The sequence below is a fragment of the Dendrobates tinctorius genome, unplaced genomic scaffold, assembly GCF_039654945.1.
Source record: "Dendrobates tinctorius isolate UK_male_01 unplaced genomic scaffold, ASM3965494v1 ptg000230l, whole genome shotgun sequence".
Taxonomy (NCBI): domain Eukaryota; kingdom Metazoa; phylum Chordata; class Amphibia; order Anura; family Dendrobatidae; genus Dendrobates; species Dendrobates tinctorius.
In genome coordinates, this window is record NW_027361897.1 from 4271887 (window position 1) to 4294388 (window position 22502).

At 45.4% G+C, this 22502-nt stretch overlaps 1 protein-coding gene across 1 annotated transcript in view; it reads left to right on the forward strand.

Annotated features, from left to right (window-relative positions):
* KAZALD1 (Kazal type serine peptidase inhibitor domain 1) overlaps positions 1–22502 on the forward strand; it is a 91714-nt gene that overhangs the window by 41546 nt on the left and 27666 nt on the right. Inside the window, exon 3 of the mRNA XM_073555792.1 lies at positions 5423–5583. Within this exon, the coding sequence (XP_073411893.1) occupies positions 5423–5583 (161 nt within the window). The remainder of the gene's footprint in view (positions 1–5422; positions 5584–22502) is intronic.

Consider the following 22502-nt stretch of genomic DNA (forward strand, 5'->3'; position numbering starts at 1 on the left):
GGCCACTTTATTAGGTACACCTGTCCAACTGTGTGTTAAGACTTAATTTCTAATCAGCCAATCACATGGCGGCAACTCAGTGCATTTAGGCATGTAGACATGGTCAAGACAATCTCCTGCAGTTCAAACCGAGCATCAGTATGGGGAAGAAAGGTGATTTGAGTGCCTTTGAACGTGGCATGATTGTTGGTGCCAGAAGGGCTGGTCTGAGAATTTCAGAAACTGCTGATCTACTGGGATTTTCACGCACAACCATCTCTAGGGTTTACAGAGAATGGTCCGAAAAAGAAAAAAAATCCAGTGAGCGGCAGTTCTGTGGCCGGAAATGCCATGTTGATGCCAGAGGTCAGAGGAGAATGGGCAGACTGGTTCGAGCTGATAGAAAGGCAACAGTGACTCAAATTGCCACCCGTTACAACCAAGGTAGGCAGAAGAGCATCTCTGAACGCACAGTGCGTCGAACTTTGAGGCAGATGGGCTACAGCAGCAGAAGACCACACTGGGTACCACTCCTCTCAGCTAAGAACAGGAAACTGAGGCTACAATTTGCACAAGCTCATCGAAATTGGACAGTAGAAGATTGGAAAAACGTTGCCTGGTCTGATGAGTCTCGATTTCTGCTGCGACATTCGGATGGTAGGGTCAGAATTTGGCGTAAACAACATGAAAGCATGGATCCATCCTGCCTTGTATCAACGGTTCAGGCTGGTGGTGGTGGTGTCATGGTGTGGGGAATTTTTTCTGGGCACTCTTTGGGCCCCTTGGTACCAATTGAGCATCGTTGCAACGCCACAGCCTACCTGAGTATTGTTGCTGACCATGTCCATCCCTTTATGACCACAATGTACCCAACATCTGATGGCTACTTTCAGCAGGATAATGCGCCATGTCATAAAGCTCGAATCATCTCAGATTGGTTTCTTGAACATGACAATGAGTTTACTGTACTCAAATGGCCTCCTCAGTCACCAGATCTCAATCCAATAGAGCATCTTTGGGATGTGGTGGAACGGGAGATTCGCATCAGGGATGTGCAGCCGACAAATCTGCGCCAACTGTGTGATGCCATCATGTCAATATGGTCCAAAATCTCTGAGTAATGCTTCCAGCACCTTGTTGAATCTCTGCCACGAAGAATTGAGGCAGTTCTGAAGGCAAAAGGGGGTCCAACCCCTTACTAGCATGGTGTACCTAATAAAGTGGCCAGTGAGTGTATGTGGTATGTATGTAGCATGTAGTATGTATGTAGCATGCATGTAGTATATATGTAGTATGTATGTAGCATGTAGTATGTATGTAGCATGCATGTAGTATGTATGTAGTATGTATGTAGTATGTATGTGGTATGTATGTAGCATGTAGTATGTATGTAGCATGCAGTATGTATGTAGCATGCATGTAGTATATATGTAGTATGTATGTAGCATGCATGTAGTATATATGTAGTATGTATGTAGTATGTAGTATATATGTAGTATGCATGTTGCATGCATGTAGTATATATGTAGTATGTATGTTGCATGTAGTATATATGTAGTATGAATGTAGCATGTATGTAGTATGTAGTATGAATGTAGCATGTATGTAGTATGCATGTTGCATGTAGTATATATGTAGTATGTATGTTACATGTAGTATGCATGTTGTATGTATGTAGCATGTATGTAGCATGTAATTTTTTTTTTTTTTTTATACATTCAACACATTAGCCGGATGATGGGACTACTACTGTCCCATCATTGGCTAATGTGTCAATCACTGTCATGGTAGCAGGCATCGCCCGATGGGACTTGTAGTCCCATCGGACGATGCCTGCACAGACCCCCGAAGCCTGCACAGACCACCGGCAGGCCGGCACAACCCCCCGGAGCCTGCACAGCCCCCCGGCAGGCCGGCACAGCCCCCCGGCAGGCCGGCACAGCCCACCGGAGCCTGCACAGACCACCGGCAGGCCGGCACAGCCCCCCGGCAGGCCGGCACAGACCACCGGAGCCTGCACAGACCCCCTGGCAGGCCGGCACAGCCCCCCGAAAGGCCCGTACAGACCCCAGAGAGGCTGTACAAGGGAAAAACAGGATTTTTCTTATTTCGATACCGGAAGTCCCATAGACTTGAATGGGACTTCCGGTATCGGAATCGGCGATACCGATACTTTTTTTTAAGATTGGCCGATCCATTCCGATCCGATACTTTGAAGTATCGGACGGTATCGCTCAACTCTACTGACGAGGTTACATGTTCAGGGCAGAGCAGCCTCCAAGCAACACCAGCAGTCCCTACCATCTCCCTCTCTTCCTCACATTACCTAAAAAGTAGTAGCCAACTGCCTGACAAAATCATCTCCTATATCCTTGGACTAACCTCGCCATGTGAACAGTTCAGACACCCTCCCTCCCCACCACACACAAATTTCCTCATTGGACTATGATCACACAGCACAGTAACTTCTTTCAACGTTCTCTATGTAACACCTTTTGCTATCTGTCAGTGTCTGCATACCTGTGACTAGTTACCTTCTGAGACTGTGCTCTGTACTGGTAGTGCACGTCTCCTCATTCTCTATCAGAATTGTGACACAGCTCCTTGGCACTCTCATCCACCCAAAAAGTTATATATATATATATATATATATATATATATATATATATATATATATATATATATATACACAGGGTGGGCCAAAAGTAGGTGGACAGTATGTGTAATAGGGTTATGAAGGGGGAGATTTATCAAACATGGTGTAAAGAGAAACTGACTCAGTTGCCCTTAGCAACCAATCAGACTCCACTTTTAATTCTTCACAGACTCTTTGGAAAATGAAAGGTGGAATCTGATTGGTTGCTAAGGGCAACTGAGTCAGTTTCACAGATCCAGTTTTCACAGATAAATCGCCCCCAAATCTGTTTTATTTTCAGATAATTCAGATAACCCATAATGGCAAATAATTTAAATATAGATCAAAGTAAATGCATTTTTAAAGAGTATTGGACATCACAAAATGCTGAAACAGTTAGAGCAAATTGGGTTGAAACATTTGGTACTCAAGCCCCAAAGAGACAAACCATTTACTACATTTATGACAAATTCAATGCCACTGGCTCAATCCTTAATACTCCAAAAACTGGTCGACCCAAAACAGCCTGCACAGAAAATACTAAATAACTTGTTGCTGATACATTTGTTCAGAGTCCAAAAAAGTCCACCAGAAGAAATTAATACCCAAAGAGACTTGTGCAAAAATGTTTGTTGAAGCGTAAGAGGCCGACTTCAAAGCTGTGCAAATTGTGATGGAAAACAGTTTGAGCCCCTGCGTTGATGAAATTTAAGGGCTTTTGTATTATTGTTCAGAATAAAATTTAATTGTCAATGTTATGCTTGTGTTAGTAAATATAATTTTATTTATAAATCAAAATAAATGTTATTTTCTGCCCACTTTTTTATATATATATATATATATATATATATATATATATATATATATATGTGCAATTTTTTATGACAGGAGGGACCAGTGCTCCGTGCAATCTGCCGCTCCAGGCACCGGACCACTGGTCCAATCTAGATGACTTTTAAACTTCTCTGTTATAAATATAAAGTCTAGGTTCACTCTTATCATTCGGACGACATATGTTGTTTCTGATGACCACGATGGGAAAATTCCAATCTGACTGATTTTGGGTACTTTTCAGAAGTAAACAACATAACAAAAGAGACTTTATAGCCCATCAAAATCAGTTACACACTTATGTCATTATTATCTTTTAGGTTAATAGTTTAGAAAATTAAAATTCTGTTACTTTACGTAATTTATTGCACTCATTTTTGTTATATATAGTATATACATATACAGTGGGTACTGAAAGTATTCAGACCCCTTTAAATTTTTCACTCTTTGTTTCATTGCAGCCATTTGGTAAATTCAAAAAAGTTCATTTTTTCTCATTAATGTACACTCTGTCTGCACCCCATCCTGACTGAAAAAAACAGAAATGTAGAAATTTTTTCAAATTTATTAAAAAAGAAAAACTGAAATATCACATGGTTATAAGTATTCAGACTCTTTGCTCAGTATTGAGTAGAAGCATCCTTTTCAGCTACTGCAGCCATGAGTCTTCTTGATGCAACAAGTTTTCCACACCTGGATTTAGGGATCCTCTGCCATTCTTCCTTGCAGATCCTCTCCAGTTCCATCAGGTTGGATGGTGAACGTTGGTGGACAGACATTTTCAGGTCTCTCCAGAGATGTTCAATTTGGTTTAGGTCAGGGCTCTGGCTGGGCCAGTCAAGAATGGTCACAGAGTTGTTCTGAAGCCACTCCTTTGTTATTTTAGCTGTGTGCTTAGGGTCATTGTCTTGTTGGAAAGTGAACCTTCGGCCAAGTCTGAGGTCCAGAGCACTCTGGAAGAAGTTTTCATTCAGGATATCTCTGTACTTGGCAGCATTCATAATTCCTTTAATTGTAACCAGTCGTCCTGTCCCTGCAGCTGAAACACACCCCCATAGCATGATGCTGCCACCACCATGTTTCACTGTTGGGATTATATTGGGCAGGTGATGAGCAGTGTCTGGTTTTCACCACACATACCGCTTGGAATTATCACTAAAAAGTTCTATTTTCGTCTCATCAGACCAGAGAATCTTATTTCTCATAGTATTGATTCCAGACACCAATTCAGGGTAGGTGCTCAGAATAATCTTTCTGCCCACCATTACTTTACCAAGTACTTCTCCTTATTTTATCTTTTGGCTGAGGTATCTTCCATCTCAAAACCAGACTGAACACACTCTACCGCATCATTGGTCTTTCAAGCAGGTCAGAAAATCCATTTATATGTTCTGTGAACCTATGCTGTTGTGTTGAGTTAATTAGTCCAGTTGTTCCTCTATCATCAACTGTCTTAACACAGTAACTAAACACAGGGCAGCCTACAGGGGGACGCGTTGTATCAAGCAAGAATTTATATATAATCACAGAATCCAACTTAGTTTAAGAGGCATATAAAATTACAAAAAACATGCAGCATACAAGTTCTCACATGACCTTGGGTTTCGCCTGTCAGCTTACCCTGGGGAAAGCATGTTTTTTTTTTTATTTTTTTATGCTATCTGATACTGTAAACATTGTTTTTCCCTCCAAAGGCTTTTGCACCAGGTTCCCTTCCAGGGGTTTGTAAAAAGAGCTGTTTAAATGGACAGTGTTTTTGCTCATTGCACTTAGTGTACCAGTCTCTCAAATTTCCCTTAAGGATATTTACACAATTTTTCAAGTTTGACTTTAGGATATTTACCAAATTTTGCAAATACATGCAAAATCTAATTAATTTATGTAATGTTTCTGAAAACAGAGGTTCACAAACAGCAACTTAAGTTGACTTTCTTAATAATGTCCAAATGTTGAGTGTATTCTGTGAATTTTCAACAGCACCGTTGATCCTTACCCCACCATATGACATCTGGAATGTTACTGGGAAGGATGCTATATTTGGCTGTGAAGTCTTTGCCTATCCCATGGCATCTATAGAATGGAAAAAAGAAGGTTCAGAGCTGCTTCTCCCAGGAGATGATCCACATATCTCTGTACAGGTATGTGCTTAATTTATTGAGTCAAATTATCAAGAAACTGCAATCTGTAACACTACATACAACATTGAGGGCCAAGAAAGTGACTTTGATGGAGAAATGGTCTCGGTGAAAGTATGGAATGAGCAACATACGCTTCATATAACATGAATTAAATTGTTATTTTTTGGCTTCAATAATCTATGTAGTTGGCTCAGTGGTGTAGTGTGGGTTACCAGAGACTGGATCTAGGCAAATATTTTGCGCCCCCTAACACATGGATGATTAGTATTCCCTAAGTCAGGTCCACCTGTACTGTATTGAAGCCCTTATCCCCAAAGCACATTTATTGTATGTTAAGAGCATACTGATGTAATTAAAGTTTACCTTTTAACCCTCTAGGTTTTTATTCTTTTTTTTGCTGAAATCTGACATTAATTTTAAAAATAAAAAGTTTTATATTGTTCAATTTTGTATTTCATTTTTGTGTATTACTGCTACTCTAGCTCTAAACGTAACCGTATCCTTACTCCCAACCTAAGCCTAGCCTACCCATAATCTTAGTCCTAAACCTTAACCCTTGCTAGGATTAGAAAATGTATGTAAACACACTTCACATATGTTTATTAAAAAAATTAGTGTTATTTTTAGAGAGAACGCTTTATTAAATTCGGTACAGCTCCTCCGGCAGCCGCAGGTCTCTGTCAATCTTCTCACAAAATTCCAAGTGGAATGTGAGATGGGGAACTATAGGAAAGCCTAGTGTCATTTGTCATCTCATTCACTAACTATGCAGAGCGCAACATCCAAGATGAGTTTCTATATGACTGCTTTGCTTCGCATAGGCAGTGATAGAGATGACAAAGTTCATTTCATTATGAGAGCTTTGCTATAGCAGGCACTGTCCATGCAAGAGCACAGCAGCCGGTGAATATTGGCTGCTGCTCTCTGCCTAAGAATCTGGGGCACAAAATGGGATATCAAAGCAACCGGCTAGCTGCTTCACTGATGTCGCTGGTCACAGGGCAGGTGCTCACTGTGCCCCTCCAAAAATAAGCAGAAGTGAGAATGGAAGAGGGAAGAAATTTTGCACTTTCATACAATTTAGGAGAAACTGTCCTCATGCCTGCAGTGCTAAATATCGAGGTTGTTTGAGGTTCATTTGTACTTTGCAGTGTGATGAAAACCTCTATATGCTGACATCATTATAGTTCAATGATCAAATTAGCGGGCGATCCTGCAATTGCAAAAGGAAAAGAAAAGCATATACGCGATCCTGTATTAAAACATTACTAATAACTCTTGGTAATGTGTTGTTTCCTCCTGTAGGATATGTTTCCACTAAGCGCATTGCCTGCGCTTTGGACGGAGCGGAAACCCCGCTCCACCCATAGTCCTGCCCCCTTCTGTACGCACGGTGATTCCGGATGTGTTCATTGAACACATGCGGTATCACCGCATCGCATACATAGACCGGGATATTTACCTTGCGGAGACTGAGCATCTACGCAAGGTAAACAGACATGCTGCGTTCTAAAAGACGAGCCACATGTCCAGTTTTGTGGGTGTGTCACCCACGTATTCGGACGCATAGTGGAGATGGGATTTCATAAAATCCCCTCCACTATGCTGTAACATCAGGACGCTGCAGATTAAACACTGCGGTTGTACGCAGCGTTCAATCCGGATGTAATACGGCCTGTGGAAACATACCCTTACTCAACAACGTGTGTCACCAGTCATCTAGCTACATCTCTGACTCAGTCCATAGTAATGCACAGATTACCAGTTTTCATTTTTGGAATTGGTACCATGCCCTCTGTTTTCCACCTTTTACAGTGACTTTGAGTGACACCGACATACAGATATGGAGAATTCCAGAAAGTTACAGGAAGTTTTTGTAAACTGAACTAAAAAGCAATTTGAAGTAAAGCTAATTAGTCTTTTTTATGTGATTTGTGGCTCTAAAGTTTTCTTCATGTTGACAAGATCAAATTAAAGACATTCATGTTGGCAAAATATTGTCACTGATTAAAGGTCGGATTGTGATGGTAATTCTTTATGGGTAAAGCTGTTTGGCTGTTTGGTTTTCATTTGTAATTCTATACGCCATCTGATGACGAGCCGGACTAAACCTACAAATTCACTAACTTGGTGTCATAGGAATAGATGAAAGAACGGTTATAGTTTTAATTTATAGCATAAAGAAAGTAGTATTTACTGTTCACAAATTCCCAGAAAAGGTTCTAATTAGACTAAATAGAAAAATCTTGTCCCATTTTGTTTACTTGTTGGATATAATTAAGGCCAGCATTTTAAGAACACACATTTTCTTCCAATTTCATAAAATATACCTTTTTTGGCAATTGGAAAACTTAGGACCAAATCAATATTAGTGGAGAAGACAGGGTAAAGAATTTAGCATTGGTGTCCTCTTCCGTAACTGTTATATACAGTAATTCTTGGCTAATGCTAGCTTGTCCTGGTAACTTATTTCTCAGTCCAGTCCATTGGACTGAAGCTGAAACAAATAATATTCTGAATCGAAGGATCGTGGAGACTTTTTAGCCAATGAAATCCCAAAAAAGGGAATATCCCACAATTACATCTACTCACCATTCAACACAATAGGTAATAAGTGTGTATTCACTAAAGGTCACATCCACCAAGCATGAGAAGAGGGGTCCCCTGTCTGAATGGAGCAGCATTAGAGCATGCACACAACTAGTCCATTCATTGACTATAGGACTGACAAAGATATATCAGCCTTGTACTTGGTTATCTCCATCAGTCCCTTTTTAAATGCTAAAAAGCTGCTCCATACAAACAAGAAGCACAGAACTAGACCCTTGTTCTCATGGTTCGTGGAATCACTAGAAACCAGACACATCACCTATCCTGTGGATCACTTTGAGCAATCCTTGAACTGTCCTGTTGAATATGTTGTGTGAGGGGTGACTCACACAGCTGCTTCCCTAGGTCCACACTCACAGGAACGCTTCTTGTGGTAAATCATCGGCTGGTTTATTGTGGAACAGCATAAACCATAGCAGGGTTCAGTAAAGTAAACTGAGCATTTCTGGCATAACGACAAAACAAAAAGATAACATAACAAAGTCCAATTGTCTGAGGGATATGCCCTCTCAGACCACCATATGTCTTCAGCTCCATTTGGTGCCACCATCTGGAGTCTTTCCTCTCCAAACACAACACACAGATTGCCTCTCAAGTCCAGCCTTTTAAACCCAGGCCATGTGACAGGTCCTGTTAACGCACGGCTGTGCCGACTCTGCAGGTGGAGATATGGTGGACATCTTCCCACCAACTCTATAAATGTCCACCTAAAACCAGCCCATGTATGCAAATTTAATTTAACCCTCACAACACAGTGTGCTGGAGGAGAAAATACTCTGGTTTTACATCACTGATGCCATTATGCGCAGTGACACATATCTTCCTTCATATACTGTGCCAGTGACCCTGTCACAGTTGACATATTTGCATCTCTCCGCATGCTATTATCTTAAATGATCTCTTTGTTTCAACAAACTTTACAAATCAATAGTATAGTCAAATATAAGAAATTCTGTAATCTATCTTACCAGAAAAAATATGCTCCTTTCTCCATTTGTGAGACACTTCTTACTCTTCCTCATGCCTCCTGAAGTCAACATGCCCTCTGTTAAAACAACTCAAATTCATCTTAGGCAATGTGCACTTTGACAAATTCTGACGTGTTGGCAGTAAAAACACTGTGTAAAATATGTGTAAAATATGTGAATTTTTGCGCATTTGTGTTGCCTTTTTGTCGCACTTTTTACATGCGTTTTTGTTGCAGATTATTCCCCACTCATTACTATGGGTGAAATCTGCAGTAAAAGCTGGAAATCGCATATTGAGTATTTGGTGAGTTTTTTTAGGCCGGTTTCACCTTTGCGCTTTATGGCGCTGCGACGGCCTGCGCACGGCCGCCGTTAAGCCCCGCCCACTGCCGGCTCCCTGCCCGCCGCATCCGGTCATCGCCGCCTACTAACGCACATGGACGCTTGCGATCTGCGCACCCTATCTTTAGCATAGGGTGTGCAGATCATGCTCTGGCCGAGCGCTAGCAGGATTTTGCCGTGCGCTGCGCACTTTTGAAGGTGCGCCGTGCGCGCCGAAATGCAACATGCTGCGTTCGGCGCACAAGGGCGCACCTTCAAAAGTGCGCAGCGCACGGCAAAATCCTGCTAGCGCACGATCTGCGCACCCTATGCTAAAGATAGGGTGCGCAGATCGCAAGCGTCCATGTGCGCTAGTTGGCGGCGATGACCGGATGGGGCAGGCAGGGAGGCGGCAGGGGGCAGGGCTTAGCAGCGGCCGTGCGCAGGCCGTCGCAGCGCCATAAAGCGCAAATGTGAAACCGGCCTAAGTTCAGTATTTGTAAGCCAAAACCAGGAATGGAATAGTCAGAAGAAAAGTATAAAAGAAACACGTCACCACCACTTTTACATTTTTACCCACTCATGATTTTGTATTTCAAATACTGAAGTAAAACATTGACCAAATACTGAGCTTGTGAACGTGGCCTAAAAGGATTAACATGCTGCAGATTTAAATCTGCTGCAAATCTGGAAGCAAAAAATAAACAACGTGTGCTTGAGATTTCAGGAATCTCATTCACTTTGCTGTTACCAGGAAATCCTTCAGGTTTTGTGACAAAACTGTGCAGAAAAAAAGACAACGTGTGCACATACCGATAGTCGAAGTAAACTGGACTGCCAGCACAGTGAGGCTTCGGATTACAGCTTCTGTTTTACTCTATGGAAAGGGGGAGAGGCGTGAGCAGCACTCAGCTCTGTGAAGAGACCTCTAGAGATAGAGCCTGCTGAGGGGAAAACTGGTGAAAAATGCAGAACAAATGAGCGTCTTATAATGGCAAATAAGAATGTAATTCGTCATGAACACAAAAACGATAGCTAGAGATGGGCGAACACGAATAGTAAAGTTCTGGGTCCGTACTGAACACCTAGTGCTTGAGCACAGACCCCACCTAGTGTTCGGGCACGGACCCCGAACATGGGCTTCTACAAGAAGTCTGTGTTACTGTTCGAGTTCGGCAACCCCGAATATCGGGTGTTTACCACGCTGTCATCTGCTGGACAGTGTGACAAACACTGACTGCTCTTTTCAATGGTAAGATTATTAACGCCGGTTAGAGAGCTGTGGTTCTCATGTCAGATGACAGCGTAAGCCATCAGCTGCAACCAGCGGTGAAAAGTTTACCGTCGGTCACAGGTGTCAGCTGATGAGAGAGTACTACCTCCATCAGCCTACACCTGCCGTTGCTGATAACAGCGAGAAAGCAAGAGTTGGAAACTTGGGCCGAAAGGTGTAAGATGCGGTTTAACAATGATAAATGTAAGGCTATACACATGGGAAGAAGGAATCAATATCACCATTACACACTGAAAGGGAAACCACTTGGTAAATCTGACATGGAGAAGGACTTGGGGTTCCTAGTTAATGATAAACTTACCTGGAGCAGCCAGTGCCAGGCAGCGGCTGCCAAGGCAAAAAGGATCATGAGGTGTGGGTCGCCCGCCAGGGCCGTGGGGTACTCGGTACCAGGCCTGTTGGTTTCAATGGGAGTTGTCACAGTGGCAGTGACCCGGTCCGTGGCCCTGGACGTCCATGTAAAAGGAATGGTGTTAAGCGTGGCTGATTAAAGTTTATAAGTGGATGATTTGTGACGCCACCTGTGGTGTTCGGCAATGAAGGTGTTAAGCCAACGCTACAGACAGATCCTCTGGGACAGATTGTGTGGTGCAGCAATGATGGTGTAGCCCTCCACAGATAGGGCTGTAGTCCCAGGGCAGTGTAGATGAAGAGCTAGTGAGGAGAGCGTAATGGTGCAGTGTTAAGCACAGAGATGTAGCAGTGCTGAGTGGGTTGGCGCAGAAATAAGCGGAGGACACCAGGGCATGTAGTTCCAAAGCTTTACTCACAGTCTGTTGTGTATACAGGTGCCCGCCTCAGTGCTGTGTCCTCCAGGTCAGGGGCTCAGCCAACCTCTAGGCAAGATGAAGTACTCATATGCCTTCTCTGAACGTCTCCTTTCTCTAGCGCTTGTAATGAAGTTACTTGTGGTTGTGTGTTAAACCCAAGTTCCTCTTTTAAGATGTTCCTTTGAACTCTACTTGTACGGCATACAGCTGTAGCCTGCTTCGGGGACTCCTTGCTACCAAGTCCCGGCTCACTCACGTTGCTGTTGTGCCTCCAAGTCTTGTGTGGGAATAAAGTGGTGACAACTTCTATTCCTCCGGTGTCTGCTGCAGGACCATTAGTATCCATACAACCTCGGGGACCGGACCCCGGCCATGCACTTAGAACTTGAGGAAGGGCCCTGCTCTGATCCTAGTCCTTAGTTCTCTTCTTCTCCTCACATTCCGTACAAATCTTTCTTCCTTATGGAGAATCAGGCTTTCTATATCTCTTTCCAGTGCCAGCATCTCCAGGTCACAGGAGACTGCTGCAGCACCTCCTTCCATCCATCCCACCCAGGGGATCTCCTCTCACAGACTTACCTAGTCCTAATCATCTCCCGCTCTCTTGTGCAGACTAAGCTCCACCCACCTCCCAGCACTCTTAGTGTTCCAAGCAGGGAACCACCAAAGTGCTTTGCTACACTACTATGTTGTGTGGGATGCAGGTGTTGGAGTGTGGTCAGGTGTCTCCACCTTACCTGAATGGCGGGGTACCACACCTCAGGAGGAGGTGCAGTAAGTCTGTGGCGACTGAACCCTCAGGGACGCCACAAGGTGCAGAAAAAGAGGTCTGGATACACATGAGGAGAGCATTATACTGCATCTGTACAAATCCCTGGTAAGACCGCACATGAAGTACTGTGCACAGTTTTACGCACCGGTGCTCAGGAAGGATATAATGGAAACTATAGTGAATACAAAGGAGGGCAGCAAAATTAATAAAGGGGATATGGGAAATACAATACCCAGAGATATTAGCATAATCTTTATTATTTAGTCTAGAAAAAAGATGACTGAGGGGCGAGCTAATAACCATGTATAAGTATATAAGTGGACAATATAAATATCTCTCAGAGGATCTGTTTATACCAAGGAATGTGATGGTCACAAGGGGGCATTCTCTGCGTCTGGAGGATAGAAGGTTTTTCCACCAACATAGAAGAGGATTCTTTACTGTTAGGGCAGTGAGAATCTGGAATTCCTTGCCTGAGGAGGTGGTGATGGCGAACTCGAGGTTCAAGCGAGGCCTGGATGTCTTCCTGGAGCGCAACAATATTATATCTTACAGTTATTAGGTTCTTTAGAAGGACGTAGATCTGGGGATTTATTCTGATGGAATATAGGCTGTACAGGATGGACAAATGTCATTTTTTGGCCTTGCTAACTATGTTATTATTTTACTATGTAAGAACCGCTGATGGGAGTATTCATCAGCTGACAAATGTGCGCTATAAATAAATAAAAAAATAAAAAGAATTGGGGTCTACTCTATTTTTGATAACTAGCACTGACAAAACTGACAGCTGCGGACCTCAACCCTCAGCTGTCAGCTTTATTATGGCTGTTTATCAAGAATATAGGTGTCCCACCGCCTTTTTTTTCTTTATTTAAATAAAATATTTTTTTTAAAAAGTGTGGGGTTCCCCCCCATTTTTGACAAGCAGACAATCTAAAGCAGACAACTAAGAGCTGGTATTCTCAGGCTGGTAAGGGGCTCTTCCCACTTGCTCTGTGGCGGTGGTAAGTGGGCTACTGATTGTGGGGTTGATGTCAGCTGTTTTATGGTCACTAACTTCAAGTACACATGTTAGTAATGGAGAGGCATTTATAAGATGCCTATCCATTATTAACCGCATAGTTTGATTGTAAAAAAAGACATAACCAGAATAAAATTCTTTATTTGACACTAGAGTTGAGCGAAACGGGTCGAAAAAATTCAAAAGTCGCCGACTTTTGGCAAAGTCGGGTTTCATGAAACGAAACCCGACCCTAGGATGAGGTCGGCCACGAGGTCGGCGACTTACGCGCCAAACTCGCGTTTCAAAAGTTTGTTTTGCGCTCTTTTTCAGCCAATCAGGATCCACGGACACTGTGGGCAACGTGATGACATAGGCACGGGTCACCACCATCTTTCAGAAGGGCATGCAAGTGATTGGCTTGCTTTGGGGGGCATCACAGGGGGTATAAAAGGGCGTGCACGCCGACCGCCATGTTACTCATGCTGATCTCAGAATAGGGAGAGCTGCTGCTGCTGCTGATTTTGTAGGGAGAGCGTTAGGCAGGGAAGAAGACACCAAAAACTGCTTCTGCTGCTAGCGATTTTGCCTGTACAACACACCAGTCACTGTGCAGTGCAAGGGGAGGCTATATAGTGGTGTATCAGTGGTGTTGGTTGTTGGGCTGCCTTCTAAGGCTTCCTGACATTCCTGCATTGCTGTTTACCCACTGCTCCGCAAACTGCTTTTTTAAAAGCAATCCCAATTTTTTTTTTTGTCCTGCTGAGAAGAAGAAAAAAAAACTGCTTCTGCTGCTAGCGATTTTGCCTCTACAACACACCAGTCACTGTGCAGTGCAAGGGGAGGCTATATAGTGGTGTATCAGTGGTGTTGGTTGTTGGGCTGCCTTCTAAGGCTTCCTGACATTCCTGCATTGCTGTTTACCCACTGCTCCGCAAACTGCTTTTTTAAAAGCAATCCCAATTTTTTTTTTTGTCCTGCTGAGAAGAAGAAAAAAAACTGCTTCTGCTGCTAGCGATTTTGCCTGTACAACACACCAGTCACTGTGCAGTGCAAGGGGAGGCTATATAGTGGTGTATCAGTGGTGATGGTTGTTGGGCTGCCTTCTAAGGCTTCCTGACATTCCTGCATTGCTGTTTACCCACTGCTCCGCAAACTGCTTTTTTAAAAGCAATCACAATTTTTTTTTTTTGTCCTGCTGAGGTACTGAGCGTGCATTTTTTCACACCATACAGCGGTGTACGCTCCTCACACAGTACCGTGTAACGGCTGTTATAACAGCCACAGTGAAGCTATCAGTGAGTCACTCTGTGAGAATAAGTCGAGGACATGTTCCGTTCTTACAGACCTGCACTCTAGGGAGATTCCAATTCTGCCCAATTCTACATACACCTTGTAGTTTGTGATACACAAGCCAATTTCTGCCTGTGACATAGCGCTCAGATACTCAGTGGGCCTCACACAATCCATAAGTGTCCAGTGTCCACAAGTGTGTGCAGAAATTAAAAATCTCCCTTATCCTCTAGTGACTTTGGTCACAGCTCTGCCATCGAGCCTGTGACATAGCGCTCAGATACTCAGTGGGCCTCACACAATCCATAAGTGTCCAGTGTCCACAAGTGTGTGCAGAAATTAAAAATCTCCCTTATCCTCTAGTCACTTTGGTCACAGCTCTGCCATCGAGCCTGTGACAGAGCGCTCAGATACTCAGTGGGCCTCACACAATCCATAAGTGTCCAGTGTCCACAAGTGTGTGCAGAAATTAAAAATCTCCCTTATCCTCTAGTCACTTTGGTCACAGCTCTGCCATCGAGCCTGTGACAGAGCGCTCAGATACTCAGTGGGCCTCACACAATCCATAAGTGTCCAGTGTCCACAAGTGTGTGCAGAAATTAAAAATCTCCCTTATCCTCTAGTCACTTTGGTCACAGCTCTGCCATCGAGCCTGTGACAGAGCGCTCAGATACTCAGTGGGCCTCACACAATCCATACGTGTCCAGTGTCCACAAGTGTGTGCAGAAATTAAAAATCTCCCTTATCCTCTAGTCACTTTGGTCACAGCTCTGCCATCGAGCCTGTGACATAGCGCTCAGATACTCAGTGGGCCTCACACAATCCATAAGTGTCCAGTGTCCACAAGTGTGTGCAGAAATTAAAAATCTCCCTTATCCTCCAGTCACTTTGGTCACAGCTCTGCCATCGAGCCTGTGACAGAGCGCTCAGATACTCAGTGGGCCTCACACAATCCATACGTGTCCAGTGTCCACAAGTGTGTGCAGAAATTAAAAATCTCCCTTATCCTCTAGTCACTTTGGTCACAGCTCTGCCATCGAGCCTGTGACAGAGCGCTCAGATACTCAGTGGGCCTCACACAATCCATAAGTGTCCAGTGTCCACAAGTGTGTGCAGAAATTAAAAATCTCCCTTATTCTCTAGTCACTTTGGTCACAGCTCTGCCATCGAGCCTGTGACATAGCGCTCAGATACTCAGTGGGCCTCACACAATCCATAAGTGTCCAGTGTCCACAAGTGTGTGCAGAAATTAAAAATCTCCCTTATCCTCTAGTCACTTTGGTCACAGCTCTGCCATCGAGCCTGTGACAGAGCGCTCAGATACTCAGTGGGCCTCACACAATCCAAAAGTGTCCAGTGTCCACAAGTGTGTTCAGAAATTAAAAATCTCCCCTGTCCTATAGACACCTTGTACCTTGTTTTACATTACTATATAGTTTGTTGGATTTTGTCTACATTTCTACCAAAAATGAGGAAGGCTGGTGGAAGAGGCCGTGGAATTGGGCGGGGGTTGGCAGCTGGTAATGATGGTGTTGGTGGTGGATCTGATGGTAGTGGCAAGAGCAAAATAGGACCGAATGCAGGAGGTGTTGAGCCTGCGTCATCGTCTGGCTACATAAGGCCTCGAACGCTTAGTTTTCTAGGAGTTGGCAAACCGCTTTTAAAGCCAGAGCATCAGGAAAAAGTTTTGTCTTACATTGCTGACTCAGCCTCCAGCTCTATCACCTCCTCTTCTTCAGTTGTAAAAAGTAAAAGCACTGAGTCGTCATTGGAGGCTCATGTTCATGAACCACACCTTTCCTTGTGTCCTTCACCCCAACCAAGATTGAAGGATGACGCAGACCATAGTACTGATTACTCCATGGAGCTGTTTTCACATACCATGCCTGGATTATCAAGTGAAATGGTGAATTACCCAGGCCAAGATGAATCTGACATGGAGTGCACTAATGCACAGCCGCTGATGGATGATTCTGCTGGTACATTCACTCAGAGCACTACATTGTCCTCGCAGTGTACAGAGCCAGATTCTGACCCTGATGAGACTCAGGTGCCCCTTCCCGCACACTATACCACCATACACGGTGACACAGAGGAAGGTGCACATGACATAGAAGAGGAGGTGATGGATGACCCAGTTGTTGACCCAGATTGGCATCCATTGGGGGAAGAGGGTGCTGCTTCCAATAGCTCAGATGAGGAGCATCCACAGCAGACATCGACATCGCAACAGCTGTTATCTGGCAGGCCCGGAGCACTCCAAAGACAGGTTCCAAACATCAAAATAGTTGCTGGACAGCTTGTCCAGAGGGTCAAAAGATCACAGCGTGCTAGGCCGCAAAATGTCTGCCAAAGTAGGAAGAGTGCAGTGTGGCACTTTTTTGAACAAAATCCTCATGATCAGGCCAAGGTTATCTGTAAGAAGTGCGCAAAGACCTTTAGCCGAGGGAAAAATCTGAAAAATTTGAATACCAGTTGCATGCTTAGACATTTAACCAGCATGCACTTGCAAGCGTGGACACAACACCAAACCTCAAGTGCCACATTTGCAACTGATCACTACGAAAGTAGTCAGCAACGCTACATTGTTTCCCCCACTGTAAGCCCACCGGTTAGCACAGCAGCAAATGTTGAGGTGTCGTTGCAAGGCCACAGCAGTCAGGGAATCCCACTGTTATATCAACGAAAGACTGATTCTAGGCCATCAGAAAGAACAACAACTCCATCACCATCATCAACCCTCTCTCAGTCCGCCCTGTCCACCGCTACTTCCACCATATGCAGCTCTCAAGTCCAGCTCACCCTCCCAGACACTATGAGTAGGTCAAGAAAGTACTCAGTCTCTCATCCGCGTTCACTGGGTTTGAACGCCCACATTGCCAAACTAATCTCGTTTGAGATGATGCCCTTTCGGTTGGTGGAAAGCACAGCTTTCCGCGAACTCATGGCCTATGCAGTACCACGCTATGACCTACCCAGTCGCCACTTCTTCTCTCTCAAAGCCATCCCAGCCCTCCACCATCATGTGAAAGACCGCATTGTCCATGCACTCAAGCAGTCAGTGAGCGGAAAGGTGCACCTCACAACTGATGCATGGTCCAGTCGGCATGGCCAGGGCCATTACGTGTCCATCACTGCGCACTGGGTTAATGTGGTGGATGCAGGGTCCACAGGGGACAGTGGTGGTGGGACAGTGCTGGCTAGCCCACGGTATAGGAAACAGTTGGCTGTAGGCGTTCGACCCTCCTCCTCCTCCTCTTCCTCCAGAAGCGAAAGCTCGTCCACAGAGCGCAGTCGTACGAGCACTCCATCTGCAGCTGCCACTGTTGCACACGATGTGTTCCCCTATCGAGCAGCTAGTGGAAAGCGTCAGCAGGCTGTGTTGCAGATGATGTGTTTGGGCAACAGACACACCGCCGAGGTGCTGGCCGAGTACTTTCAGCGACAAACTGAGTCATGGCTGGGCAGTGTACATCTTGAGGCAGGCAAGGTAGTTAGTGATAACGGCCGTAATTTTGTGGCAGCCATAGCCCTTTCAAAACTCAGCCACATACCTTGCTTGGCTCACACCTTGAACCTGGTGGTGCAGTGCTTCCTCAAAAATTATCCGGAGTTAACAGCCCTGCTCCAGAAGGTGCGAAGACTGTGCGCGCACATCCGCCGGTCGCCTGTACACTCCGTTCGTATGCAGAAGCTCCAGCGATTGCTCCACCTTCCCAACCACCACCTCATTATCGACATTGCAACAAGGTGGAACTCCACCCTGCACATGGTGGAGCGGCTGTGCGAGCAGAGGCAGGCCATAATGCATTTGTGGGAGGATACACGGCCAGGCACTTTGAGAGCAGACATGGAGTTGACAGGTGTGCAGTGGTCGAAGCTGAAAGACCTCTGTAAAGTCCTTCAGTGTTTTGAGGAATGCACACGGCTGGTAAGCGCAGACGACGCCATCCTAAGCATGAGCATCCCACTTATGCGTATGCTCATGCAAACTTTGACGCACCTTAAGGAGCAGGCGTCTGCAGCCAATGTTGATGAGGAGGAAGAGTAGGAGGGAATCCTTGATGACATTCAGCCATTGTCTGCTCAGGGACCTCTCCTAGACGAGGTGGAGGAAGAAGAGGAGGAGGAGGATGATGATGGGGATGATTACTTAGGGGAGGAGGATGCATCTCGTGGGGCAAGTGAAAATGTTGGCGTGGCAAGGTCTGGTACAGGGTTTGTGCGTGACTGGAGGGATGTGGATTTGCCAGAAAGTGCTCCTCCAACCAGCACTCGCAGTGCATCATTGACACCGGGAACATTGGCCCACATGTCAGATTATGCCTTGCAGATCCTAAAAAGGGACCCCCGCATTGCCAAAATGATGAACGATGACGACTACTGGTTGGCCAGCATCCTGGATCCACGCTATAAAGGCAAATTACAAAACATCATGCCACAGGAGAACCTTGACCTAATATTGGCTAATAAACAAGCAACTCTGGTAAATCGGTGGCTTGAGGCATTCCCAGCACACAGCAGCGGTGATGGTTCTCAAACGAGCCGTACGGGCCGGGGGCAGCTTGGCAGAGGTGTTCGTGGTGCACACAGCAGAAGTGGCGTTGGAGACAGGGGTTTCATGACAATGTTGTGGACTGATTTTTCAAATACCGCTCACACAACTGGTAATACTGCATCGATGGAAAGTGACAGGAGACAGCAGTTGTCAACTATGGTTACAAACTACTTTTCCTCCCATATCGATGTTCTCCCACACAGGTCATTCCCCTTTGACTATTGGGCCGCTAAACTGGACACCTGGCCTGAATTGGCCCAATATGCCTTACAGGAGCTCGCTTGCCCAGCTGCAAGTGTGCTATCGTAAAGAGTCTTCAGTGCAGCTGGATCAATCCTGACAGAAAAAAGGACCCGTCTGTCAACCCAAAATGTGGATGATCTAACCTTCATTAAAATGAACCATGCATGGGTTTCCAAGGATTTTGTCCCACCTTCCCCTGATGACACATAGGGTGACAGAAAAATGGCTTGCTTTGGTCCACCTCTTCCTGGGACTTCACCTATTTCGCCTTTTGCATCAGCTGAATGTCCAACATCAACATATGCCACTTTCTAAAACTCCCTAACTGTGCTGCCTCCCCCCCATGGCCGGGGTCACCACCTAGCGCACGACACCGTGCGAGTGCCGTTGCCCTGGACAGGTGGGTAGGCCGACTCTTGGGCGCGGGCACTGGCACAGGGTCCCTCATAGTGCAATCAAGTGTCTCTGACGGTGGTGGTGAACACCCCCGTCAGACACACCGCTGTACTATGAGGGGCCCAGTGCCAGTACCGACGCCCACGAGTGGGCCCCCCTTGCTTGGCCAGGGCCCCAGCATTTGCAATCTTTACCTCTCCCTGCTCCTCCGCTGTGTAATCTGGGCCGTCAAATCCATACTGTGCCTGACACCGTCTGAGCCTGCCTCCTGATGTATAGACATATATTTTGAATGTGTACACTATCCATACATGTTATCCGGGGATACGGTACCCTTTCTAACCTTTGTGCAATCACGTGCAATCCATACTGGGCCTAACACCGTCTGAGCCTGCCTCCTGATGTATAGACATATATTTTGAATGTGTACACTATGCTATCCATACATGTTAACTGGGGATACGGTACCCTTTCTAACCTTTGTGCAATCACGTGCAATCCATACTGGGCCTAACACCGTCTGAGCCTGCCTCCTGATGTATAGACATATATTTTGAATGTGTACGCTATCCATACATGTTATCTGGGGATACGGTACCCTTTCTAACCTTTGTGCAATCACGTGCAATCCATACTGGGCCTAACACCATCTGAGCCTGCCTCCTGATGTATAGACATATATTTTGAATGTGTACGCTATCCATACATGTTATCTGGGGATACGGTACCCTTTCTAACCTTTGTGCAATCACGTGCAATCCATACTGGGCCTAACACCGTCTGAGCCTGCCTCCTGATGTATAGACATATATTTTGAATGTGTTTGCTATCCATACATGTTATCCGGGGATACGGTACCCTTTCTAACCTTTGTGCAATCACGTGCAATCCATACTGGGCCTAACACCGTCTGAGCCTGCCTCCTGATGTATAGACATATATTTTGAATGTGTACGCTATCCATACATGTTATCCGGGGATATGGTACCCTTTCTAACCTTTGTGCAATCACGTGCAATCCATACTGGGCCTAACACCGTCTGAGCCTGCCTCCTGATGTATAGACATATATTTTGAATGTGTACGCTATCCATACATGTTATCTGGGGATACGGTACCCTTTCTAACCTTTGTGCAATCACGTGCAATCCATACTGGGCCTAACACCGTCTGAGCCTGCCTCCTGATGTATAGACATATATTTTGAATGTGTACACTATGCTATCCATACATGTTATCTGGGGATACGGTACCCTTTCTAACCTTTGTGCAATCACGTGCAATCCATACTGGGCCTAACACCGTCTGAGCCTGCCTCCTGATGTATAGACATATATTTTTAATGTGTACGCTATCCATACATGTTATCTGGGGATACGGTACCCTTTCTCACCTTTGTGCAATCACGTGTAATCCATACTGGGCCTAACACCGTCTGAGCCTGCCTCCTGATGTATAGACATATATTTTGAATGTGTACACTATGCTATCCATACATGTTATCTGGGGATACGGTACCCTTTCTAACCTTTGTGCAATCACGTGCAATCCATACTGGGCCTAACACCGTCTGAGCCTGCCTCCTGATGTATAGACATATATTTTGAATGTGTACGCTATCCATACATGTTATCTGGGGATACGGTACCCTTTCTCACCTTTGTGCAATCACGTGTAATCCATACTGGGTGTGTGAATGGCTGGCGAGCTGTTAAGCAAGCTACAGCACCTGTGGTTTGCACACGTAAGTTTTTAATTTTTTCAGGAATGACGGTTAGGCCTAATTCCGGAACTGCGGTTGACCTGCACTTACTGGGAAATCATCGTTCGCGGGTAATAATTGTAATCACAGATCCCCATCACTAACGTTGTTCAGCGGGTTATCTGCACCTGTAAGCGACAAACGCTGGCCTTTTCAGTGTAGCGCACATGCAGCCACGGACATGTAAGGGCATGACACACCAGTTATTGGCCAATCTCATGTGCCAGAGCCTCACGTGTCCCTCTAGTAAGCCGGACTCGGACCGCGGGGCATGACGGAGTCTCGTTCGTTAACGGAATTAAGCTTGCAATGTGTGCATCTGTTCTGTAGCTGGCATGGTTGAGGTTGCCCGTGTTGAGTCAAATCACGCAGTAGGCTCCTCTCCTGGTGGTGCCCTTCTGGACATTCCTTTAAGGTTCAGCTTTGCAACCATACTGCCCACGTAAAACAAACACTTTGCCTTCATGAACGCTGTTTGGAGGGTCATGACTCGTGGGAATAACGCCGCCCATTCAGTTAACCTGCTAGAGAGATCCTTCGTTGCTCCCAAGCATGACATCACACTCCCTAGGAGGAAGGTAATGCCACTGTGGCGACCGTACTCCTGGGGGCGACACAAGTGCACTAATGCCCAGCCACTGCTCGATGAATCTGCTGGTACATTGACCCAGACCACTACATTCCCCTCGCACGCTACACGGCCTGAATCTGACCCTGATGAAACTCAGGTTACCCTTCCCATATACAGTTCCATCTTACACGGTGACAAAGAGGAAGCTGCAGATGAAAGTGCAGGTTCGGCCCACCCGCCATCAGACACACCACCGTACTATCAGGGGCCCTGTGCCAGTGCCGTCGCCAACGAGTAGGCCCCCCCTGCTTGCTCAGGATCACAGCACTTGCAAGGTTGAAATACTGTGCAGTGAGAT